Source organism: Drosophila yakuba, chromosome 3L, assembly GCF_016746365.2.
Source record: "Drosophila yakuba strain Tai18E2 chromosome 3L, Prin_Dyak_Tai18E2_2.1, whole genome shotgun sequence".
NCBI lineage: Eukaryota > Metazoa > Arthropoda > Insecta > Diptera > Drosophilidae > Drosophila > Drosophila yakuba.
Window position 1 is genome coordinate 22722474 of NC_052529.2, and position 27021 is coordinate 22749494.

Here is a 27021-nt window from a genome sequence, read left to right on the forward strand (position 1 = left end):
TCTCCCTTGTTTTAATTTCAAACTTTTTCCAAAAGCTTCAACTTAGTTTTGCAGCCAAAAATGATATGCTAGTTTTAATTTAATCGAAATAATTAAACATTTTCTTTGGAATTCAGGTATATTTAAGCAATATTTAATTCTAGAACATACGCTATTGGCAGTTTTATAAAATAAAGTAAAGTAAGTATTTGTTTACATAATACACATATAATTTTTAAAATTTTATATATCGTTGGGGTTTATTACATTGCAATGTTCCGATATATGGAACATTTTGAATTTGTACATTACCGGGATGAATCAGTTTTCTTCTACGATTACTGGATTTTAAAACTGGCCCTCCATTTGTTGGTTCTAAAATGTAGTGAGTGCCACGCCCCAGAGCTCTTCTCCATTTATTCAACTCATTGTTTTACTCCGGTCGTTCAATCTCTTCCTTGAGCTCACTGCAGCCACTAGGTTCCAGAGAAGTCAGACAAGGACATCGAAAATAAGAAAAGATTCGACAAATTGATTTACATGTCTGTTCTCAGGCTTGCGTCCATGGAAAGTGCTGCAGCAATGTGGGGGGCCATGGAAGAAGATACTGGAACGAATTTACTTTCAATTTCGACCCAATGGCAATTTCTCGAGTTTAACTACGTTTTCTGGGAGTTCTCGGCCTGCGAGTGGACCAAGCCTTTCCTGTTCCTCCGTTTCCTGCCTTTATAGAAATACAATAATAATACACAATGGGGGGCATGTATTTGGTCTGCGAGGCTGACGGAACATGTAAGATGCGCCTGAGAATCGAAGCGACAGTTCAGTGTGTAGTGCAGGTGTATTGTGTGGCCGATATAAAGGCCAAAGAAAAGAACCGAATTAAGTGTGGAAAATGTCAAAACTGTCAGTGAATGAAAATCACGAGCAGAACCCCTTCTGGCACAGACATTCAAAAGCTGAAATAACAATTCCATCTTTCCATTCGACAGAATGGCATCGCGCACTAATGTCCTTGCAACGCCCCAATTCTGCACATTATCCATCGAGCTTCTTGTGCCTTCTTCATTGTAATTTTAGTACATTTCACATGATTTACAGCTGACGATGCCTTCGGCATTTCGTCGTGGTGACATCTGTGTCTTTTTTCCTTCGATTATCCTGCCGCTGACACATTGACAATGCAAAGAAGATCCAAAAACGCAGCTTGCTAATTTTTCTGCTCTTACGGGACATTGACAAGTCGCAGCTGCGAATTTTACGGTTAAAGTTAACGACATCAATTTGGCAAGTAGTGATTAAAAGAATCTAATGGCTTGGCACCACGAGAATTATAAATACATTTTTATAATGAATCAAAATAAAGAAAATATGACGTCCTGCCGTAGAAAATCTTAAGATAACGGGTACAAGAGGAGCAGGAAATAATTCCATTAGTAAAATAAATAAACAAAGCCCAAATAAATGTCACAACCAGACGGAGCGTCTTAAACCTACGGGTTTCGCGTGCATAAGCCGAATGCAAACACCCCTAAATACAAACAAGGACCTCTTCTTCACTCATTTCTACGAAATCTCCAAGGATGTCACTCGACTGCGGCCAACTGAATACATATTACATGAGCCCCGAAGTGGAGCGCACACATATTGACCCATTTCGATGCTGCCAGGTAGACAGGTCCCCACACCCTACACAGGCCATCCCAATCCCAGCCACCTGGGCCAAGAAGCCTCCGAGTAGTTTTGGTTAATAAAGTCAAATGCCACCTAAATCAGAAGGAAAGCGCCACTTACGACTAATGGCATCACGGCATCGGTGGCAAGATGCCACATCCTGACACAACTATGCTGCCTGCCATCAGCAAACACACTCACGACAACAGAAACAAAGGCCCTTGGATATCCGTCAGTAACTTAGGGACTCTGCCGAGCTGAGGCAAAATTGGGTATTTTTAATTGTATTAACATCGCTTAGCAGTACAGTGGGAAAAAGTGTAGGTAAGGCAAAGTGTAATCAGGTTTAGTTGAAGTTTGAAGTAAAAAATTTGTATATGGCCCCAAATATGTTAACATTTTTGTTGTAAAAAGTTTTCCAAACTTTTTTCTCGTTACAAACGAAAGGAATGAAGAGAAGAAAGCCTTTCAAAGTATATTTATACCAGTAATAATCTGTGGTCGAGTTCACAGACTATCACGTACCCGTTACTCATGTAAAGTGAATGCGAACGAGAAATGTTAACATATTCCTGCCATATCGATGGAAATTACAAAACACCACAATAAAATTAATTTTTACAAGACTAATAACAAAATGAAAATAAAATCAAAACATTTTTTAAAAGTTTGGGCGTGGCAGATTTGGGAGGTTTGGGGCCGTTGAAGTGGGCGTGGCATTTATAGCTTCTGAGATCTCGACGTTCATACGGACAGACATGACCAGATCGACATGACCAGATCCATACTGGAAACACTTTCAAAGCGATTGCCCTCAAAGTCGAATCAAAAAAAAAAAATAATCAAACAAATATTTCTCACAAGGAGACCTAGAAACAATGTTCCCAGCCTCTAGCGTCCAATCGTTAATCACAGCTGGAATACGCTATGGGGATAACCAAAGAATTATTTTAGCTAAACAGTAATTATGTGATTCTGAACAATGGGAAACCAACACACTTTTCAACACACAGTTCATTCATCCAAATCGACCTTGTATTTTGTTCACATGAACTTTAATTACGAAATTAGGAAATTGGAAAAAATACGAACTACTAACAGGAAAAATGTCTGCTGAAATTCCATAATAATTCCATTCATAAAGCAAATGTTTGTCAACAATTGCTTCTTCTTACTTCATAAAGAATGAACTGTGTCCTTGTTATGTAAGATTTTGGACCTGGGAGTTCTTTTTGATAGGAAATCCCAGTTTTCTGCGCATTTGAATTATATTCTTCTGAAGGCGTATGCAATGTTTGTGTTTGTTATGCAAAATACCGCGCAGTTTAGAGATGCATACTAGCGTCTATCTGAGTACTCTGATTTCTCTGCATTTCTCTGATCCGCGTCCTCCATATCTCATCCAATGCTGCCTCGTCTATACCTGATCATTTGAGGATTACGTTCGATTGCTGGGCTGCTATTTGATAATGACGGAACGGAAACATTGATAGTCTTATATTTTCGGGTTAATTAATATCAATATTCTGGTAAGAAGTCTACGCACTTTGGTCCCATTTAATGAAATCACTGTCAGGATAGTTTATGCGGGAAATGAACCCATTTTGCGCCCAATTAACTCTCTTACTGAAAGCATTCGCTTTAGTTGAGTAGCTGATAGGCTTAAGTTTAAAAAAATCTTGTTAATTAGTTTGTATGTAAAATATAAGCGTAATGTATATTTGTAAGTAGCCAGATAAGGATCAACGTATCTTTTTTGAGCAAAAGCTGGCTCTGGAAGTCCACCAAATCCCTTAAGAGACAACCGTTCAGACAGGTTCCCATTAGATGTCCGGGAGGTGAACTTGCTAAAAATGAAGAGGAACCGGCCAATTTCTTTGCAAATCATTTGGAGACTAGGTTCTACCATTACCAATTTGCTACAACAGAGCAGAATTGAGAGACGCTTGACAGCTTAGAGATACCCCTACTAATGCCGCTACCTATCAAACCAATCAGGGTTGAGGAAATTGTCAAAGTCATTAAATCAACGCCAATAAAGAAGACTCCTGGCATCGACAATATCTGCAATGCCACGCTAAAAGCGCTACCTCTCCGAGCTTTTATATATGTACAAAGCGAAAATATTTAACGCCATATTTAGGGTGCAGTCTTTCCAAAGCAGTGGAAAATGGCAGCAATTCTTATGATACACAAACCTGGGAAACCTGAAGAGGATCCGGAATCGTATCGGCCCATAAGTCTTTTGTCTTCGCTATCCCAGATATGGGAAAGGCTGATTGCCAACAGACTAGGTGACTTTATTAAGGAGCGCCGTATCCTCCCAGATCACCAGTTTAGATTTCGGCAGGGGCACAGCACTGTGGAGCAGGTTTACAGATTGGTTAAGCACATTCTACAAGCGTTTGACGACTTGGAATACTGCAACGCTGTATTCATTGATATGCAGCAAGCATTTGACAGAGTCTGCCATATAGGCCTACTCTGGAGAACTCTCTGCAGTACTCTCCCAGAACAACCTCTGCAGGCTAAATACCTCGGGATTACTCTCGACAAACGGTTGACCTTTAACTTACACTTAAAAGCTACGGCTCGGAGATGCGGCCAGAGAATGCAACAACTACGATGGTTGATCAATAGAAGAAGCACCATGACACTTAGAGCCAAAAGGGCAGTCTACGTCCACTGTATAGGGTATTGCTGCAAAATCCAACTATAAACGCATAGAGAACTTGCAAAATCGTGCAATGCGTGCCATCGCCAACTGCCCATATTACGTACGTGGCTCAACCCTTCATCGGGACCTGAATCTGCACACAGTGAAGGAGCAAATCTCAAGGCACACAAGCAGATATAGTGATCGGCTTAAAAGACACCACAGCATGCTGGCAAAACGCTCACTCCCTGCCAGGCCTCTAAGAAGCCTTAAAAGAAAGGGCTTTGCCAAAACAATTGGTCAGCTTTAAAGTCCCCCTCGATGTTTGAGATTTTGTTGTTAGTCCTCCCGCGATAAGTGAGAGAGAGCAATCCCCGAACTCAAACACCTGAAAAGCCATTCAACGTTCTCTGGTGGAACAATAAACTACATTTAATAAAAAAGAGTAAAAACAAAGTCTGGAGAAAAATTAACAGGAACATTAACAATGAAAAACACATCAATTTCAAACGTATTAACGCGCAGTATAGAAGGGAAATAAATAAAAAATAGACAAACTTATTTCCAGCATTTCCCCCCACAACAAAATGTGAAACAATTTGTGGCTTACATAATGCAAAAGCGTTCAATTTTATCCATGATCCCTATGTAAACTCTTTTGTCACAGATCAGGAAAAAATAGCAAACGCCGTTTTCAAGCGTTGTATACTCGCTCGGAGGATAAAAACTTTTCAAATAACATTCAACAAGCTAAAATTGATGAACGAATATGATTTGCCATATAAAAATGCAGAGTTCCTGGAACTCAATTAGACAATTACAAAATTACACAATGACGAAACACACCTCAAATAACTGAATATTATGAGTAAAATACCTCTTCAATAGTATCTTGCAATCCCGAATTCCAACATGTACGAGACTAGCACCATAATCCCCATCTACAAAAAAACAAGTCAACTCTTAATTCCTACCGACCCATAACGCTTAACCTCTCTATATCCAAAAAACTAGATAAGATAGTTGCTGAAGACTATGGTGGTTTGTCACAACAAACAAATGGGCTTTAGAAATGGGAAATCGGTTGCAGACTGTCCACTATACGTAAAGGTTCTAGTCAGCAGAGCCCTATCGGAAAAAAGACCCGTGTCGAATATTGCGCTTTTAATAAAAAAGGCTTGCAAATTAGACGTGGGTTTGGTTTTCGCGTTTGGCTCCGCTATGTGTAGCACTTAAGTGCTTACCGAGGCCTTCAGATATTCGATTTTCGGTCATTTGATTCCCAGACTGATTGCCGCTCTTGGCTGTAGATGGTAGAGGCATGCAAGAGGCATGCAAATACTATGAGTGACGCAGGTTTAGATACGTTAGTAATTATAATATTAAAACGAATTTCTATTACACGTATATTAAATTGTCTTATTTGGTCGAAATTAAAGTTTTTATATTTAAATATGTTAAGGGATATCCCATTCGATACTAGAAATGCTGCTAATGACACCGGGCACTGCCAAGCAGCACCTTGAAAAGTCCAAAAGTAGCGCAAAAGACCTCACGTGCTGCCACAACTGAGGAGTCAACAAAAGTCAGCTGCGGAAGTTGGGACCAGCACAAACGACAACGAATTACTCGCTGTCAGAACAGGACAACGGAGCAGCAGTCGCAGGACTCGGGTGTGCGTGTGGGAGATTCCTTAGGGCAGTGTAGGGGATTGCGTGTCTGGCAAGTCGACGACCGAAAATCAAAAGAAAATTGATATTAAGAAATTGCACGAAATGAGTAAATGAAGCGTGGCCGCCTAATGGACTGGCGTCTGAGCTGCAGCGGGCCAAAAAGGGCAACTGATTGCCACCTTGGAAAAATATGTATTAAAAATTCCACGAAAACTAATCAATGTCAAACGTCCGTCGATTGTTCCTCGCCGACGTCCCAGATAGATAGGCGATTCCACGCGTGGTTAGCTGAAATTAAAAAATAATTTGCTTTTGTCCCAAGTAATTTATTGACTGCCATAAAGTTTACGGGGCGTGTCGCAAGGAGTGTCATCGGAAGGGCGGTCCTCCAGGGACCTGCGATTTCCACCCGCTATCTGTTCATTTGAGCTCCCGCTTAACCCAACTTGTATTTATGTTTAATTTAAATTGCTCTCTCCTTTCTCGCTGCCTGAATCTGTGCTGTTGCGGACTTAAAACTCTAGTAATTGAACATTTTCCGCTCAATAAGTCAAACTGAATTGGCCGGCATCATAATTCCTGCAATAATAGATTAAGCTTCCAGCTCCGACATAGGAAATTCTCTGGTGCTGCGTACAGAAAACCATAATGCTGAAAGCAAAGCTCAGCTAATTACCGAATTTTGTAAATAATAGTAAGAATGGGCAGTTCTGGGTTAATGGCTTATCCTTTAGACTATTATACTCCCATTGCCACACCACATTTGTGATCGCTTGAAACCTTCTCGAAGGCATAATGAAAAGTATTAGCAAATAAACCCGTATGCAATTCATACACCGCCGTTTGGCATCAAGTGAAATCCCTCATCAGCTCGCGCGCTCATTTGGTCGGATGACAGCTGTCATATTGACATTTCTACTTAACGTCCTTGCTCGCTGCTCAATTTTTAATCGGGTTTTCAAGCCGCTTCCGCAGGAGCCGCTGCCAAAGAGGAAGCGGCAAACTCATTATTTTTATTAATATGATTTTCGCTGCACTTCACCTCGCTCCACGTCGCTGCAATTTGTGCATTTTGTAATTTTAATTTTCATATTTAAGGGCAGCGTGGGCTGCTGATGCTGATGCGATGAAGCTGACAGTGCGCGCCAGTGTCAATGCATCTCATTGTTCCCTTCAATGAACATCATTTATTTGCAATTATTTGTTTTAAACCTTGGTGGCCGGGTGAGGGCAAGGGTAACTTCATCCTGGCTGTCTGCCAGGCTCTCTTGTGGGTATATTACTTTAAGCCCTTCGGAAGCGCGTTGAGCAGCTCAAATTGCGAGACCTCTCTTCCGTGTGGCACCCGTGTTCCCCGATATCGCATTACGATGGAAATGCGTTTTTAATTGCTGTCAAGAAGGGACGCGATGCCAACTGCGTATTGAATTATGTCAAACAAGTTGTCATCCGAACGCACGTCGACCTCATTGACACACTTTACGGATTTCGTTTAAATCGTTCTTTATTCTCTCACCCGCAGCGTTATTGTAAGTTAATGCTGCGGGACTGCAATTTTCTTGGGAAAAGTAAGCAGCAACAGTGCTTCCGGATTTTCCTATTTCTAGCAGTCTCGTCTGCAACGTACACTATGAAACAATTCCGGGGCCAGGTGAAAAAGTCAACCGGAGGCAATTGTCAGACACAACACTTGGAGTCTGAAGACTGCGAGTGGCTGACCAGCAGTACCCTTTCCCCGAAGTTGACAGGAGCTCCTGTCTGTGACCCAAACGCCTGGCACCTCAGCACCTGCTGAGCAGTGGCAAAATGCTGACTGCTAGCTGCTAACTGGTAACTGCTAACTGAATAACTGACAGGTTTCCAGGCTAAGGAGAGCTGCCAACAGAGATGTCAAACGCAGAATGAAATTCTTGTTTTACTCTATGGCAGAAAGAAAAGTCCTTTTAAAGGGAATCAATTTGACCATTGGCCAGGACGCCGCCTGATGCGTAATTTATGTAAACTCCCACTGCAATGAATAATAATTTGCTTCAAGGACTCCCCAATTCCCAGCGCAGAAGCTCCCAGGACTCTAATCCGGCGGGCTTGGCTCCAGCTTATTGAGCTGGAATCGAGGAGCACCAGCAGAAATTGAATAAAAATCGAGTGCCGAAGGAACGAAAATGTGGCAGCAAAGGTCGGAGTCGCCGTCTGGTCTGATCCGACCAAAACAGGACTGAGGCTGAATGGAGGACAAGGAAACATGACAGCAAAAGTTTCATGCAGTTTCTTGGCTATGTCATTGGCCTGTCTGCAAATCTTGCCGTTGTGGTTTGCAGTCAACGTAGAAAATTGACTTGATAAAAAGTTTACTATTTTACTAGATTCCTTTTCCTCCTCGGCTGCGTTTAGTTGCCAACCTGGGTCCGTTGGCTCCGTAAGTTGTCAGACGCTCTTTTGATTCCCATCTACACGCCTTATGAATTATAATAAAATGTGCAGTCCCTGGGTCTCAATTTCTGTCTCTAAGAGGCCTAATGTCGGCCACGGCAGGCAGAAAAGGGCAAATCGAAGCTCTGGAAGCTGAGCACCAGGATTTACTCGTCCGTCTAGACCGTCTCCTTGCTAAACCCTTTGAACCAATATTAAGTTATGCAAATGTGTTTACAGGATCCCTCTCTTAGGAGTCGAAAGTTCAGCAAAAAGGCTTTACACGTAAAGGGTCTCCGTTATAAAATAAGGATGCGCTGTAATCAGGCAAATACAATACCAATGGCTTAAGTAAAATACTTAACTTTCAAAAAAAAAAACTTACTCCACAAACAATGCCATTCCTACTACTACACTACTTACTACCTTTTTGAGAAATAAACAAGAGAGAACGCTATAGTCGACAACAAACCGCCTGAACTTTTGGAACATTTTTCCAAAAAGTAGCACTGTTTCTTATATTCTTTTTCAGCATGTAACATTTTAAGTGTAAGTAACTCGAGTGTCCTATTGTTACAAATTGATATTTATTCCCGCGAACGAGGACTCAAAGAAAGGCACCACAGCCGCCTTTAAAGCGAGTTAAGAAACGCCTCCAGCTGTCCAGTGGTACTAGGTTATATGCACTAAGTCATCTGCTAAACATCAACTACTTCAAAAATTAACCGAACAATTCTTACTTAGAACACGTTAGATTAGCTCCCAACCATACTGCTTCGTGTTCCCACCATTTCTCGATCGCATTTAAAATGTATCTCTGTGAGGACGATTTTAAGATAAATGTCATTAGTAATAATTAAATGGGTACATTTCTTGTAGTGATGTACGTATTTACAATGCATACATCTTCGTTCACCTTCTTTCCAATAACCGTTAAAGTTTATATGTAGTTCCCCCGTTATTAAGTTGCCCCTTTCCTGGGAGGGTTTGGGCCCCTGACTGACGTTTTGAATTGCCTGCTAGTGCCACCGGCTGTCAGGCTGAAGGGTTCCAGGACTCCGGCCGTAAAGGACTCCGGGACTCGACACTCGTTACTGGCCCTACCTACGCTGCACTTCATTTTGAAACTTTCGAGTGTTGCATGCATGCTGATCTGCTGGTGTGTGCGTGTTTACAAAATAGTTTTGTACTTACTTCTACTTAAACTTTTCAGTTGGCTTTCTTCTACTCCAATGTCCCCCGCACCTCCTTTTTTTCAGCCAGAGCGGCACAACAATTTTGCCGCAACTTTTTTGCCTGCATTGTTTTTGACTGCAACGCTCCGACCGGCCACCCCAGTTCGTCCTTATCCACCAGCTCGCATAACGATTCCCTGTGGGGCCTTTTACTTTGCGTTGTTGCTTCTATGCAGCTGTCTTCCCTCGCTCCTCACACTTTCTCCGCCCAGCGCTTTCTCTGTCAGTGAAGCCTGTAATTTATTTCTTGTTTTGATTGAAATATTGCTTTACAAGCAAAAAGACACAAACCCGCACAGCCAGGATGAAGGACGCAGGGCGTAGGGCGCAGGTCGACGGAGGTTCAACTCGGGCTGAGCAGCCAGGCTTAGCACATACGCAATATAGGCTTGGTCGGAGGAGATGGGATGGGGTGTCAGCTTGTCTGCCAAACGCATACACTTCATTAGACGCCGGAATACACTGCGAGAAATGCGGCATGGAGGACAGCGGGCGGAATTTGTTGCAGGTCAATCTGATTTCTGCCAGTGCATTTGGGCCAACTAAAAAGTTATTCGTTTCCCAACACAAGGACTTGTCTGCTGTGTTTTCCTGGATCAGCGTGTCTCTGTGTTTGTGTTTTCTTGGGTGTGTGGGCTTGGCAAACAGGCATATTTCAATCAAAATTACATATTGAATTCTCACAGCAACCGACCGAAAAGCTCCGACCAAGAGCAAACTTCAGCCTCAGGAGCTGTTTTTGTTTTCGGTCTCGTTGTTGCTGTTTGATAGTTTGCAAGTTTAGAAAATGTGCAATTAACTACAGGAAATGAGTGTTTTCAGTTAAATATTCTTCTGTTTTTCGTCGTTGCCAGGCTACTGGAAAAATATTTTGACTGCCGGTTTTTCTTGGAATTGGTACCTGTGCAAGGGCCGCCTATGGAAGTGTTATCTCTCCAAGCTGATTTATGCGTTCCTTCGCTTGCCACCACGAAAACACTCACCCAAATAGCCCCAGGCATAAACTGAAGCCTTCGCCCGGCAATGCAAAATTAATTCAGAGTGCTTGTCATTTTAATACGTCTTCAAATCCCAACGATTTTCACCGGCTTTTGTGTAGCAGATAATGTAAGCGATGGCAGAGCGAACAATGCCGGCTATCCTTGCAGCAGAAGTCAAATTGAATCAACAATATTAGCAACAAAAGACCAAGACGAGTTCAGCTCAACTCACCGTCTCGCCAGAACTTGGTTGGCGATGAAACCCTTGCACAGCTTCATCATCATTATCATGCTCAATATCTCGGAGGCGGCTGCCATTTTATATTATAAATTGCATTATAATTCAAATTCTGCAATAAATCTCAATTTCGAGCACAAAGGCTTGGCGGAGGACGTCGACGGGAGAAAAGGCAAAACTTTATAGCCCTCGACGTACCTTGAAAACGTAAAATGAAATCACCGCCGAGGCAAATCAATCGATTACGCGACTTAACTTTTCAATGGCCTAAACGACGGCGAACAAGAAATGGAAAATGGGAAATGGGTTGTGGCAAATGGGCAAGGAAGTCGGAACTTTTTTATGTTTATGATAAAAATAAAAGGTCTTGGACGCTGGCGATGGACTGTCAGGCTGGATTTATTTTATTCAAATGCCTCGTCCCTGCACAAGGATGGATGGATATTGCTGGAAGAAGCTGGGCCTGTCAATTCTGGTCATTCGTTTGTGCATGCAGCAGGAATAAGTTTATGAATGTGTTACCTAATAGTGCCTGCTTTTGACTTAGAAATTTCAGCGAACGGCGTCGGAGCTGCCTCGTTATGGCCAACTTTAATTTTTATTGTTAAGAAATGTAATGTAGCACACCGGCAAAAGTTCACTGGCACCTGTGAAATAGCCAATGATAGTGGAATGAAATGGATTCCGTTCTTAATCATCTGTTTTTGGGACTTAAGCTGCTCTGCTTCTCCCGACACCAGTGTGTTTTCTAATAAGCGATAAATCTGTGCCAAAGCTGGCAAAAGAAAATTGAATCAGGCACAACCTGACTTAGTGCCCCTCCTCTGATCCGCTCCATAGTCACCAGGCAAGTGCCGATGGCAACGATTTATATTAAATATTTAGAGCCGCACAACACAACGCAGCATGACACAATGCTCATGTATGCCGTTGTCTCCGCCAGGGTTGCCATTGTTGTGTCTAAAGCAATAACTTTTGCATGAGCTCGGGACAGAAAGGGGTCACCGAACAAAGACAGGTTGCCTGGCCCCAAGTCGAGTTAAAGTGCAAAAGAAATGTGGAACCCTTAGATTCCTTCTTCTCCTACACAGAGAGAAACAATAAAAAAGTGTTTGGATAGTTATATATATATATATTGAAGTACGAAATATTTATGAACGAATTGTATAATGCGAGTCAACTCACTTTAAATCTTATAAACGTTTAAGATAACATCAAGCTTGCCCTTTATTACAGTTTTCGGCCAGTGCAGCTTTTAGGCGACTCACACAGACACTTTGACCCGGTTGGCAATTCCTCAATCAATTTCGACGACAACGGGCATAATGATTGTGGGATGATTCGGGTGTAGAGGGTGGTAATATATGCATTAAAGATGCGAGCCGAATGGCTGAGAAATCTTTCAATATTCACACCCAGCCAAAAATAAAGGGAAGTGAGATAGGGGGAGGCATTAACATAATTTAGCAATTTTCATAACCTCAAAAGCTTTCTTAACCCTTGTACGCCAAGGTAATGGCCATTTGGCAATTTAATTTCCCTCACGCACAATCGACGAACTGGTCGCTTCAGTGCCCCGGCAATCCCCTTTCCCCGCTCCTCACGCACACTCACACACTCACCAAGAATGCTGGGAAAATCTTCCTTTTCGCAATATTGCCAGCCATAAATCCTGCTTAAATTGTGCATGCAGAGGATTTTTGTTCCAGAACAGCAACTCCCCAGCTCCCCAACTCCCAGCTCGCCACCCCGAACCCTCAATAACCCCCAAGACCCCTCCGTGCCACTTAGCCGGCTGCAAATTCCTCACTGGCTCATCTCTCCCCTCGCCCCTTGCCCCACGCTTTCACCACCCCCACCCCTGACTCACTCTCCCTCTCGCTCTGACGCACGCTGCCTTGTCCTTTGGACCGTGCATATGTTAATAACCGTTGGCTTTGGCTCCTGAGCCACAAACCCCGGCCCCATCCAGTTTTTTATTTGATATTATTACGATAATTTATTTCGGCAATAAATTGCGCAAGGAAAAATGCATTTACATTTTCCTTTGTTCCATAATTTCAAACTCTTTTCTGGCGCGCCAAAGCTACGAGGGGTTAAGCCAATCAAATCGATTCGGGGCCAAACTATTCCAACCGTAACTCTCTATTAAAAGCTCATTTGAATCCTTGACTGGGCCATGACTCATGAAAAACTGGTAAACAGCTGAAACTGCGAGAAAGCGCGATTGAAAATAAGTTTCGGTCATAAATTTTCAATGAGGTTTCCACACAATTGCAGTTAGATGCGTTACTTACGATGATAACATCAATATTATTATTATTATTATTATTATTAGCACGGCTATTCAATGGGTTTTCTGCATGCTAAACCAAGAAAAACGACTAGGAAACTTTAAAATGGAAAATATAAGAGTCCGAACAAGCAATTTATGAGTAGGTTATGCTATAGATATAAGTATTGAACCAGTAATCTTTATTATAAAGAGAAAGATAAATTTTTTGACCCATTATTTTTTAATTTATGCTATACTATCTGAGATGCAAAGGATGCAAAAACACACTGCAAAATAAAACGCAAGCTCATGAATACAAAAAAAAAACTATAAAAGAAATAATAAATATTAGCAGACAGCTAAGATTGAATATTTTATATATTTCCAATTCGTATAAAGTAAATAGCTTGTTAAATGTATAAATCAAAGCGTTAATTGCAGTCTCTTTTGTTACCCACTTTGTGCCTGCTAGGGAATGCTCACTGTACACTTTGCACTACCAATTTATCACTTTTACAAACACTCGAAACACTTTTTGCCGGCATTTCTCCGTTTTTTCACCTGGCATTGGCATTGTTGACACGCTAATTTAAGCGCGGGCAAACAAAGTAAATGGCTCGTAGTTGAAATGCCGTTTATAAATCAAAAATAAAACAGTTTCAGCAATAATAAACGAAAAGAGACGCTGTATTTGTTGCCATGTCACGTGTTCTATTTGAGAAATGAAATGATAATTTTTCCTCTTGAATCTGGGTTTTATGTTGAGTTAAGTATATCGAATAGGATACTGAGCTCGTATTCGAATTCGTCTTTTATACCGTGTTTCATTTGTTTGCTTGTTGTGGTGGAATATTAGTAAAGATAAATACGCTTGGCCTTCGTGACGAATCAAACAAATACCAAATTACATGGCAAATAAGAATACACAATATCCAAAACCAAAGTCAAACAGTATCAAATCAAACGTGTTTTGTGTGGACTGCAAATAAAATGAATTGAAAAGGACGCGCTCGTTGGTATCGCTGTTTGGATAGTTGCTCACGCCTCACAGTTGGCCTCAGTTTTGGACGGTTTCAATCGGAATATAACTCCCCAGCACACCAAAACACGTCGAAAACTAAGGTCTATTGTGGACAACACTACGGATATGATATATTCTTGGATGAACAGACCGAAGGTCACTTTTCTTGGGCACTATATTTGTTGAATTAGCTCCGCCTTAGCATGTTCAAAAATAAAGGACAAGTGTGCAAACGTAAATGAAAACCAGCAAATGCTGCATAAACAACTTACAATTAATATTGACTAAAAATACTTTACCCTCTTCAGGAGTTATTGAACGAATATCTATCGGTTGAACTCACCTGCAACGGAAAGACCAAGAACAAATTCATTAGCGAGTCAGGCACATTATCCGCAATTAGTTAGGCCCCAGCAGACAAATCTGCAAAGCAAGCAAACAAACTGCGAACTGCTAAACCATAAAACCAGAAAAGTCGTCCAACTTTTCCAGCAAACGACCCAACAACAACCGCCCGAAAAAAAGCCCGCTCCTCCCCCTCACCGATTTCGTCCGAACAAGGATGCTGTCCTGGAGCTGCTTCCTCGTGGCGAGTATATCAAAACTTGTTCCTTGTTTGCCGCAGTTTTGTGCGAGCGGGCAGCGCGGAAAGTTTGCTTCTGCGGAAGCTAGGCGGGTGGCTATCGGAAATTCCGTGTTATGCGCCGCCTTGCATTTGTGTTTTCGATGGTCCTGCAGCCGGACCGCCGGTGTAGGCAGTCCTGTCAACGGTGACCGGCGGATGTCGGGCAGCTGGATTTTAACGCTAGACTATAGACGGTGGAGAGATATGGCACCTGAGGATTGGGCTTGGTTTCAGGTAAGGTAACATTTGAACCACGACGTAATTAAATATTTATCAGAAGAAAGAGCTATACTAGTACAGTTCCTTGACTATCAGATACCCATTATTCAGCCAAAGAGATGGTGGAGCTGTGCAAAGCGAGTGCTGTTGCAAGCAGTAATGAGACTTGCTTAGAAAATGCACGTCAGATGACATTACTAGCTAATATTTATTTAATTAACCTTAAGTTAACTTTTGAAAAGAAATACGTCGGAATTTTCGTCATGTATTAGCTTATCAATACATAATACTTTAAGCAGACAGACGTTAGCGTTTTGGGTGCCCTATCTTAACTTACTAGCTTTTATAGTTTGGTTTGTACGGGCAAAACTTTTCGGTTTTTGACTTAAGCCACCCTAACCTCAGTAAAATTGGAATAGTGGATGGGTGAGATTCAAAAAGGGCTTTAACTTTGCGGGCAGACCGCATCTAATACAGACACTCCAGCCGATTAATTAATCAATGCAAATTTCTCTCCGCATGACATTCGTTCGTGAAAAGTTGTCCGGCTGAGTACTTCACTTCACCGGGGCTCCAAGTGCCATCGAGCCCCACCTATTGCGCCCACCCACTCCACTATTTTGCCCTTCACAGCACTCAAAAAGCCACACAACACTTCTGACCAAACGAAGCCCCATTCCCATGCACACCCGTTTCCTCATTTCTGGGATCGGGCTAAATTAAAACACGAATTGAATTATACAAATACATGAGCCGGGCACAACGAAATACGGAATGCGAGCTCTTGCTGAAATGCACGTGGAAAAACCGCACAAGAGGCCACTCTCCGGTTAAGTTGACCGTATTTAATGGGCTTGGTTGGCAGACCTCTTCACTAATACTGGCGTGTGGATGTGGGCATGTGATTGAGAAGGCGATGTGTGTGCGTGGCGAGGACCAGGAGCTTGCTCATATTTTCAATAGCTTAAAATAATCACTCCTGCCGGGGGGCAGGATGTATTGCACACACGCACAGTTCTAATTAAACAAACATTTTGTAATTTTCGTTTAGCAGCAAAACGACGACACGTGGTCCACCATCCAAGAAGGAGTGCAAGTGGAAGTGGAAGTGGAAGGAGCAGAGATGCGACAGGGCGCAAACCACTTAAGTGCCAAAGCAATTTAAAGCCGAGGCCAAAATGCCAAAACGAATTTGCTCCGCAGTCAGAGGATGCCACAGAGGGTGGGTGGTCGAAGGCTCCAAAAACCGGAAGGTAACGCATGATGGCTCTATGCCCGAGTGGGTGTGTGCGGCTTGGCTTACATATGTACGTACTTTGTGTAAATATGTGTCTAACATATTTTGCAAAAATAAACATTGCCTCAAGCTGTAGACCGACTGCGTATAAACAACGCTTCACTGACCTCCTTCTCCCTCGCCTTCACCTTCACCCTGTGCAAAAGCATTTTGTTTCCGCGCGTCGGGGAATTGCTGGGTCAAATATGCATTTGGCAACCCCGGCAAGGGAGACGGCCGTTTATGTATTTTAAATTTATTTGTTTATTTATTAACTGCATTTTATTTACTTCCTTATTCGAGCCGCGGGCAGTGGGTTGATATCCGATGTTGTTTCATTCCCCTTCCATCTGTTGCTGTTCTGAAGGTAAGAGCCCGTGCTTGGCAAACGCGGGTCATAGTTTGACTGCTGTACTTATATACCAATATCTATGTACACTACTTTTTAGTATCAACTTTACAATCGGAACTCTGCGGTTTCTTTCGTAAAGAGATATATTCCCAGAAGTGAGCCGCGTTTCTTTTAATAACTTAAAGATTCAGATTTATGTTAAAATGCACATTATGCCTTTTTACTGACACCATTTAACTTTTTTGTGTTATGAACAGCTGATCAGTTAGCTGTGGTCGATACGAAAATGTAATTGCCATGTCCGCATTTAGTCTGTCAACATATAATGGTCCTTCTACCCCACTTCGCTATCAATCAATCAAATTACGCGCTATTATTGCACGGCAACTTCGGCGCAAAATGCTGACAGCTGTCATAATTGCAAAAGGAGTCCCAGGCGCAGAGGGACGAGGAGCATGGGAAGGCAAGCAAACAGCGAACCGGCGAAAGTACAATTAAAACAGGGCCAGGGGCATGAAAGACCACTGTCTTTTTCCCTGTGCCGATGCAAATATATAAATAAGCGGAATACGCATAAAAGCCATCACCAAGTTGGCCCAAAGCGGGCGAAACACTCCCTATTGACAGCACCACAGTACCTAGCAGTTCCTAATAACTTGGAAGTCATCAAGGAAATTAAAAATTATTAATAAGGCAGCCGCGCGGCCAAGGACTGGCTGCCCATTTAATAGTTTATTGCACTTGCTATTTGCTTCACGAAGGCTAGCTGGAAACTTTGCTGGGCACTATCATTTTGCAGTTATAGCTTTAGTGTGCAACTATTTTTCGTGTAAAACTTTTAATGGAATTCGCCGGCAAAGAGCACCCTCAGAAGTTCGATAGTACGAGGGAAGAAGCTCGTCGAAAAATAGACACCAATTTGTGAGAAAAGGGGGGAGTAGGAGTGGGAGTTGAAAGGAAGTCATAGTAAAATGAGCGGAAATGAATGGTTTTAAATAACAGCAAATTATGAGTTAAGTTTTCCCAAGTAAAAGCACAAGAAATTGGGCGAGATGCTGCGCAAAAGTTTTCGGCTCCAGTTGGATAGCTTAATAAATAATTTTTAGGGATGCTCGGGTACTTTGGCCACCCAGAGTTACTCCAAAAATGTTTACGGATGAGGATGATACGCATCCCAGCTCTCTTTTGAATTGCGAAATTAATTATTACACGTGTCCTCTGTCTGGACCCAACAAATTGCAAAGCCCAGGCCCGACAGACAGACATCAAGATCTCGTCCGGCTGCAAAAACTTTGCCAAGCTGGCAGCAATAACTCCAAAAATAATTTAGATTTCCCCTACGCAGGGCAGGGAAAAAGATTGTGGCAACTCTGCGTCGTCGTTGCACAATGCCAAAAATGTCATTTGTCAAATGCAAACAGCTCTAAGAATAAACATCAACGGAAGTAATGCAGCCACAAAATACATAAAATAAGCTCCAGCAAGAACAAGACAGATGTCCCCCTGAAGAAACGCAGGAGCTGAAGCCCTTCCCGAGTAGAAGAAACAACAGACAGTGCAGCTAATTATCAGCAGCCAGAAGAACTCGACAACTCGTTGGCCAAGGCAAACAAGGCCAACTAGGGGCGGTGGGTGGTGACGCCACCGTTGGCTTGGGGTGGGGTGGTAGCAAAGGGAAAACTAAGAGTATTAATGAATAGAAAACGACTCTGACTCGGCCGAGAGCGTCCGCCCTGAAGAGCCCGCTCAGTTTTTGGTCAGACGCTGAGTAATGTACCCAAAAAGCTGACGATGAAGATAACGATGGTGGGGATCCTACCATCATCCCTGCCATCATCCCAACCATCTACAGCGATGATGCCGATGCTGATAATGGAAATGCATTGAGCCTGCAGCCAACGACATTGGCTATTAATCATCTTTAAACAAAGGACAGGGCACTACAACAACAACTCCGGCAACAGCGTCTAAAACATAAACATCAGGTTAACCCTTTCCGACGTCGCTGCATTATCGTTAACTTAAAAGTAAGCTGGGCACAGTGGGTTACAGTTGTAAGATTATACTTACACTCGAAGAAGTTTTATTTTAGTTTAATGATTTTAGAGGAATTCATTTAAAACATCGCAGTGCAGAGCAATATCTAACCATATCTATTTAAGAAGATATTATTAAATCTAAATATGTGGTTCTTAAAATTGTATAACCAAAAGAAAATATTGATCCCGATTGATTCTCATTTTTAGTTTGGTGAGCAGATTCTCAACTGCCACACATTATCGCTGTTGACCCCACTGTGCCTCGCCGCGGTGGCCGCCTGCCTAAGAGCACAACAAGTGCAGTCAACAATGACAGACGAGCAAATGGCCTGATGTACGATGGGCTGCTTTGCGCTTTCGCCTTCCTAGGACGGGATGCATCTCTGCCGATGCGATCCGATGCAATGCTGCTCTGTTGCTCTGCTGCTGGGGCTCTGCTCTGTTGATATATGTCGCTTGGCTTTCTTGTTTGTTTGCCTTCCCGGCGGGGGAATGGAGATGGAGGGTCGGTGGGCAGTGAATATGGGATAGTGGATATTGGATGGTAGGGGAAGTGCATGTTACTTGTCCTTGTCGTCGTCGTCATCGTTTGTCGCATTGTCAAGAAGATGCATGTTGCTTGTCTTGCCAAAAGTACAGGCCTCCTTCTGTCACATTCCCCCACCACTGCCCACATCTCCATCTCCACCCTGTTCCAGTCGCCCCTTTCCTCATCGGGCGCCGCATTAAATCAGCAATTGAAACAACATCACTCATGACACGTTTTGGTTGGGCTTGTCTTGAGTAGAGTAGCCCAGGAGGGAGGTTTGGAGGTGGGCGTTCTGTGTGCCTTCGTTGTGCTTAATTTGCGTCCAGCTGCCCCACACACACGCACACACTCACTTGCTTCAGCGGCCCCCAAAGTGCATTTAGTTGCAAGCATTTATTGTTTGCGGTCAAATGTGCCGTCCATTGTCTTTGAGTCCTGCGGCCAGGACGAAGACCCCATTGTTGTAATGCAGGACGAGAGTGTGCCTGTGTGCCTGTGTGACGTGTGCGAGCGTGTGCGTGTTTGGGAACATATTGCAACGACATAAATGGATAATTAATTTGGCTTTCCCAGTTTTGGATCTTCCGTACGAGTGTTCCCGACACTGATTCCCGTTTAGAACTAGCTGAACCGCGGTTGGGGATCATGTGCACCATAGGGCAGCTATTACCTGTTAATGGGCCCGACTGCGTGTGACAAATAACAAGGATCGTCTAAAAGAAGCTATTCGATCTACGTTCATAAATATCCCCTCCAATCACTGTCTGCCGCCAGGGCCAATTAAAATTGAAGCAGACTTTTCCAAGCCATAAAGTCGCGGGATAGAGCGAAATTTATAGAAATCACAGGCGGTAAAAGATGCTTTATGATTGCACACTGAGCTCATTAGTATCTAAAATTTATGTCAAACTTCTTTATGCGAAGTGGCAAAGAGTCGGGGCCATTTTCACAAATAACTCCACGGAGAAGTCGCGGCAATCAGGGCAGCACCATGAACCTCACATAATACTTCCAGACTGCTGCGCTGGGGCAAGTTGCAAGTGCGTTGCAAATAAATTTTCGTTATGACTTGAGATCGCGCTGTAATCGTTTCATTTAATGGGAAGCACGTGTGAACGGCAATTTCTCAGTCGGATAGAGGGAGCCAAGCATACGCGGAGCTGCCAAACTAAAATTACCCTTAGCTGGAACGCAGCGGGAAAAACTGCATCAGCAGCGCCGACATCTTGCTGCAGCGGAGTATGTGGATGTGGCAAGACGTCCGGAAAACGGACGGTGGAAACATTTGGATATTCGCTTAAAGACGCGCTCATGCAACAGATTCGCCAATGATTTAGCTGCAGTCAGGCGTCGAGTAAATCATAAGCCAAGCAGAACCAAACCCCGCCCCTGGTGTCTGCATAATTTATGCGTTCCGCTTTAAAGTGTCACAAGTCGAGGGAGGGCGCAACTGTTTTTCAATTAGGGCGGCACAAATGCAAATTTATGCAAATCCCTGGCCAAAAACTAAGCAACATCCGCATGGAACATGGACGAAGCTCTGTTGGACCTGCAAACCCCTCTCTTGTACAGTTGCCTCCACGGTGCTGGAAAGCGGGCGACGCCATTTTGTGTCATTGTTTCTTGCATAATTTGCACCTCCAAGAAGCCGAAGCGGAAGCGGAAGCAAACGGCTGAAGAAGATGGCTAGATGCCAAACTACCGCTACATTTCGCAGGCACTACATTGCCACCGTTAAATTAATAAAACGTAAATTTTGCATTTTAATATTTATGGTGTTGTGCAATGTGCCCAACAACATTTCTGCGCCAATAAAATAGAAGTTAGAAAGGTAGTCAAAAAAGAGCTGAGAAAAACCGTTGTATTGCTTTAAAGGGTTTAAAAAACTGTAAGTTGTCAACCGATTCTTCAGTTGTAGATGACAATCTCAATCTAACGAAAGGACTAAGAAGAGTGCAAACAGGAAACTAGAACACATTCAGCGGTCATCGTTTTGCATCTTTTCTCCTCCGTTCCACACCGGTTTGGCTTTCTATGTTCCGTTTGGCTTTCTATGTGGGCTGGTCAAGTCTTTGGCTTGACGGATTGAAAATAATCATGCGCCAGTTGTTCTCGCTTGAAGTCGAAACCGCTTCGTCCTGCTCCTGCTGCAACTGCAAGAATGCACGCAACAAGGATGAAATGGGAGTGGACGAGACTTCAAGCTCCGATTTACCTCGCTCGGGCTACATTGGCTCCCACTTCCCTCGTTCTATGTTTAATTGAATGCGATTTCATTACGCCGATGCCCCGCCCCCAGTCGTCCTAGCCGCTTCACTGACTGAGCGGTCGGGCTCGCCTGCACTCGAGGACTCGAGGATTCGCAGCCTCGGACCAGCGGAAATTGAGGCATTATTGTGATTCAGTGATTTTGCTCTTTCCCCAGCTCAGCTCAACGAGTGGGCGCATTGGGAGGTAGGGATGGGTACCAGGACTCAGAGCTACCTTGTTGATTTTGGCATTTCAATGGGTTTTTGTGTGTTGGCGATTCGATCAGGTTATTAAGTGCACACACGCATACAGAGCGAAAGCGAAGAAAGGTCCAAGCCTCTCGCCCACTGACCAGCAATTCGAACGGGGGCATTCAGTTTGCCATTCCCATTCAATTGCTTTGTCGTGTCGTTCCATGAGGTGCGAAACTAATTTGCGCTGAAATTAGTTTTCTTTCTCTCGTCGTGATTGCGCTGCAACCCCGAAAAATTGCAGAATGCTCTGGGCAGCGGGCAGTTCTGCGATTACCGGACTCGCACATTTCTTCCGCCATAGCCATTTTAATGAGCCACACATGTCCGGCGATTGCAGGAGCGCAGTGTGGCCGCTTGTTAGGAATTCGGTGGTGCAGGGTTGTGGTGCCATATTAACAAGGCGTGTGGCACATCGGGCGCCAGTGATTAGAGGCATACGTCCAGGGATTTGTGTGCTGACGTGTTTTTGGGTCACGAAGAACACAGGAACTCTAACGCCTCCGTCACAATTGGTAATTCAACCAATCGTCTTCGAATTATTTAAATTGTCATCCTCGTACTTATACACACCGAGCCAGAGACAGGGAACCACTCATTAATGAAGACGTTCCCGATGTGGAAATCCATACGCCAGGGCTCAGAAGGAAACCCAAGAACGCTCAGCCTACACTCAGACGCTGGGCTAGGAATCAGAATGAGAATCAGATACATGCCCAGACTGCGGGTCCTTCCCCATCTGGAGACAAAGGAAACGGAAGCAACTGAACACACTTAAGTGAAGCGCGTAATCCGAGCCACACAACAAATGCCACAGTAGTGGCTGACGGAGTCGACGGGGAGACGGAGTGGTGGGCGGGAAGTGGTTGGGCTTAAGACAGCCCCAGCAAGAGCAATGGAAATGTTAAGGAGCAAAAAAGGATCAACGAAAGCTTTACACGTTGGCTGAAATGAAATACACACACACAGATGAGCAGCATGGAGTTTCCTTCCCTTTCGACTGACCAACCAGGCGAGGCATTCTCAAATGGAGCTTCCGTTATGTGACTTCTCCAGCACGCATGTGACACCGTTAAACTGAAAATCATTGCACGGTCACGTGTCAATCTTTAATGGCCATTTCCCATTCCTAGTCAGGGTCTTATTTCCTTGGACTCTTGTCAGAAATCATTTAACTGGGCGCTCTACCCAAGCTTCCTGCATACAATGGGCGCCGGTTGGCCAAACTACTGCAACCTAGTGTGATGTCCAATGCGGGATGAGAAAATTACCTGGGGCTCTAGCGGAGACCGGAAATATCGCAGCTGATATGTGAAAAGTTTACCGAGACCTAGAGCCCTGGGAAACATCCCACGAACTTTGAAATTGAAGGCAATGGTCCAAGAAAATCTAAAGATCTAAAACTTGGGAAAAACTTTCTGGCATTATCCCGTTAATCCGTTGAATATTTAACTACCGAAATTTAAGCTAAGCCAAGATAACCTCTTTAGCATTCAAAACAATGTGACTTCGAGTTTGGCCTCGTCCAAACTCCTCCCCTGACGGTCCGCAATGAGGTAATAAATGCTTCGGGCAATTGTCTCCTAACTAATAAAGCCCTAAAGACCCCAGAGCGAGAGTTGTCCAGAAAAGACGGACACTTAATTTCAATAGCTGCAATTAAAAGCAGCCCACATGACTAGTGAGCATCCATAAATATGCTTTAAAGAGTTGATCCCGGGAACGGAAAAGCCACCCTCACTCACGTGTCTAATTAAGCAGGCTGTCGGGAGGTGGGGGATGGGGCATGGGGGGGTTAAAGGTGGCACACATGTCACTGACGAAGCTCCCCAGCCAACTTTTGCCGGATGACCTTTTTTCTAAATCACTGCCCACAGAACCGTGGCTCTCAGGGCCACTGCCATGGCCACAAGGGCCAGACGGCGCTCCCAGTTAGTGGCAGACAGCCACGCCAGTCCACCCGCTCCTCCTTCGGCTTACCCTTGGCTGGCTGGCTATCTGGATGGCTGGCTGGCTAGCTGGCTAGCTGGATGGCTCGACTGCTCCTGCTGAGCGAATCATTCAACCCTTAAATTGGTACGCAATGTCAGCGATGAATTATCTGCAACCTGCTAAACTAGCGACGCTTAGAACCGGGCAGCCTTTGAGCCATTTACATAACGTTGCTCTGGGGGCTCTGTTCCAGAGTCGGAGTAGTTCTCGCAGGGCTCTTGTCAAATGTCGGACGGTGTCAAAGCCGCTCGCGACGTGGCCATAAATCACCAGACGGCCGGGTCCGTTTCTCCTTGGCCAGAGCGGAAGGTTTAAAGTGAAGGGGTCGGACCGACCGACTGCTTTAAGGTTCAGTGAACTCGAAAGTGGAAGCTTTAAGGCAACCGTAGATGCCATATCGATCAGATGGCGATGTTCAGTAGTAGATATATAGGTTTAAATTTACAGATTTCTGCTTCGGCTTTACCTCTTCAAGAATTCAACTTTTGCACCCAGTTGCCGGGGTGTTTTTCGTAGGGCTGGAGGGGCGTTGGTCTCAACTCAAGTGTAAAATTAAAACTCGAGCAATGAAAAATCATCAACGTCAGCCCCATTCTCTCCACTTCCCCAGCAGGGCTGTTGTAAGAGAATAAAAAAAATACATAAAAGTAGCAAAAATGTTTCTTAGCCAGCTGCGGGAAGCTGATGACAATGCGCCTGGAGTGGGGCTGGATTTTTTTTAGGAAGGACAGGGACATTCGGGACAAAATATGAGCTACAAAAACGCCAAACGATCAAAGGCATCCCACAAGCTGCGGGCAACTCACCCACGCCTCCTCATCCAGGCACGCCCCTTCGGACGCCTTGATGAATGACGGGGACATAGACGAATCGGGGAGACGGAGATACGATGACAATGTCAATGCCGACATCGAAACCGGAAAATTGCTGCGGGTCCATCGCCAATTTTATCTGCTCACCGCACTTGCCGTCTTCCGTCCAGAGCTTCGATTTCCCATTTCCCAATTCGCATTTATTGATTATTTTTTAAAAGAGAGGGGAGATATCCATACCTAATTGGGACGATTAGTGCGCCGCTTTCGCAGAGAGCGTCGTGCCAGGTGACCTTTGGCACGAGAGCCGTACATATAAACTAAATTTCGTGTTGGGGGTGCTGGTCCTGGGTGGTGTGGAATCCGTCGAGGGCCACCAGACTTCAGTCTGTCAGTGACATATTGCACGTCATCACAGAAATATTAACTGTTCATTGACGGTTCCTTCCCTGCCCGATTCCCGATGTCGGACTACGGTTTATGCTTCCGGTGCTGCTGACCCGCAAAAAGTTGAGAAATTGCGCTAATAAAATTGAAGTCCTGTCTCTCTCCTTTCTGATTTTTATTTAGCCTGTCCGACATACAGCGACAAGTGAAATCGAATCTGTCTGGACAGGCGTTTAATGAGACGTTGGATTGCCGGAATAGTCCGGTGATGAGCTGGATATGTGTCAGAGTCCGGTAAGTGACGTGGACTATGGGCACTTTTTCTTAGCACTAGCCGTAACGTACGGAATGAATTCCTCGGTCAACTACTTGGCAACTCTGCCAAGTGCAGTCGAGCTCCGAGCGCAGAGCAGTTTCCACGGCCAATTCCTCCTGGCCACAACTTAATTAATTCGCCCACTTTTCGCCATTTCTCCGTGGTTCCCAGAACCACTTTCCGTTGATTTTATTATACCCGTTACTCGTAGAGTAAAAGGGTATACTAGATTCGTTGAAAAGTATGTAACAGGCAGAAGGAAGCATTTCCGACCATATAAAGAATATATATTCTTGATCAGGATAAATAACCGAGTCAATATGGCCATGTCCGTCTGTCCGCCTGTCTGTCCGTCCGTATGAACGCTGAGGAACTACAAAAGCTAGAAAGTTGAAATTAAGCATACAGACTCCAGAGACATAGACGCAGCGCAAGTTTGTGGATTCATGTTGCCACGCCCACTCTAACGCCCACAAACTGCCCAAAACTGCCATGCCCACAATTTTGAAAAATGTTTTGATATTTTTTCATTTTTGTATTAGTCTTGTAAATTTCTATCGATTTGCCCAAAAACTTTTTGCCACGCCCACTCTAACGCCCACAAACCTCCAAAAACTGTCAGTGTTGAACACTCTACTTTGCACTTCCACTAGCTGAGTAACGGGTATCAGATAGTCGGGGAACTCGACTATAGCGTTCGCTCTTGTTTTCTTTCTTTTTAGGGGAGCCAAAGAAAAATGTCAATAGCACAAAACCCGGGATTTGGGCCGAGGCAAACGACAGAAAATATGCGAAAACTAAAGCGGATTGGAAGACGCAACGCTTCGCTGTCGTCGCCGTCCCGTCGTCGCCGAGGATATTACAAAATCCATTAAAATTCTATTTCCTGCCATCAAACTGCCCAAAGTTAAATAAAGCGCGGCCGGAACGCGGTGAGTAGATGGCGGGAGAGTCGGGGTGGGGCGTAAGAAAAAACCGAAATAATAATAATAATAAACGACAAACAGCCAACCGGCAAACAAACAAGCTGCAAAGTTTTCCCTTTTTCCACTTTTTGACCGTGGACTTGGCTTGGATGGGGCCCATCCTTGGACTTCTTGAACAGCGCTTGAGCCACTTGACGATGCAGTCGACGAGAGCTGACTGCATTTTTAAGCAGGAGCTTTCGAGGCAATACGGACGAAACTAATAAGCCCATTGAGTGGTCCTTCCCGCCCCGGAGCATTATAAAGGTATATGGCGCAACTAATAAAGTTGCAAGTGGTCGCCGTCGTCTGAGTTGCAGTCTGGAACCCATGGCCGGATCAAGGAGGCTCCGTTGTCGGATTGGCTGGGGGCCCTCATGACTTCGGTCCCAGAAATGCAGCATCGTCGCTTACTAATCCCGCGTGCAAATCCCCACCCCCAAACCCAGTCCTTCGAACTGTGGCCATAATGCCAAGCGAAGCATCAATAAATGCTCCACTACCAGGACAGAAGTAGCTACTCGGTGGCGGCGGAGAGGAGCGTGCTGAGCAAATAAAGCATAGTTTAGAATATAATGAATGCAGCTTAACTTGGCTAAATGAGCTGGTAAGCACAACCTCTTAACCCCCATCCGCCACATTTTGCTGTTGTTTGCAGTTCGCCCGCAATCCTCGCCGGATGCATGCGCTTGGCATAATTTCCATCGCCATTTGGTGCTCCGGCATTTCTTTTTGCGATGGCTCACGGGATTTATGTTTTAATTTTCGCGGATTTTAGCGCATAATTAAAAAAAGCTGCCCGGCTGGGCTTTGCCGGGCGGCAGAGTTATAGCGAAGCATTTGAGAATTTATAGGATGCAATAAGCAG

General features: G+C 44.2%; 1 protein-coding gene and 2 long non-coding RNA genes across 9 annotated transcripts in view; 1 reads left to right on the forward strand and 2 right to left on the reverse strand.

The window, feature by feature from the left end:
* Positions 1-27021, reverse strand: part of LOC6539326 (putative mediator of RNA polymerase II transcription subunit 19) — a 154072-nt gene that overhangs the window by 39316 nt on the left and 87735 nt on the right. The window contains exon 5 of one of the 2 annotated variants that reach the window (XM_039374329.2): positions 13777-14483. The exons of the other annotated variant lie outside the window; for it this stretch is intronic. Within the exon in view, the coding sequence (XP_039230263.1) occupies positions 14467-14483 (17 nt within the window). The 3' untranslated portion in view covers positions 13777-14466. Of the gene's footprint in view, positions 1-13776; positions 14484-27021 lie in introns of those variants that run through there. 2 annotated transcript variants of the gene reach the window in all.
* Positions 105-12658, reverse strand: LOC26535549. Of its 3 annotated transcripts, none has more exons than XR_005561193.2 (3): positions 9918-12658; positions 643-9859; positions 105-586 (listed from the first exon to the last, which is right to left on the reverse strand). It is a non-coding gene; the product is annotated as an uncharacterized LOC26535549 (long non-coding RNA). The 3 variants fall into 3 exon arrangements; XR_005561194.2 differs by having other exon boundaries at positions 105-9859; positions 9918-10762; positions 10839-12648; XR_005561192.2 differs by having other exon boundaries at positions 105-9859.
* On the forward strand, positions 14284-16356 carry LOC26536374. 4 transcript variants are annotated; one of them, XR_001454144.3, is made up of 3 exons: positions 14284-14374; positions 14449-14999; positions 16036-16356. It is a non-coding gene; the product is annotated as an uncharacterized LOC26536374 (long non-coding RNA). The 4 variants fall into 4 exon arrangements; XR_005561189.2 differs by having other exon boundaries at positions 16039-16356; XR_005561191.1 differs by lacking the exon at positions 16036-16356 and adding an exon at positions 15066-16011.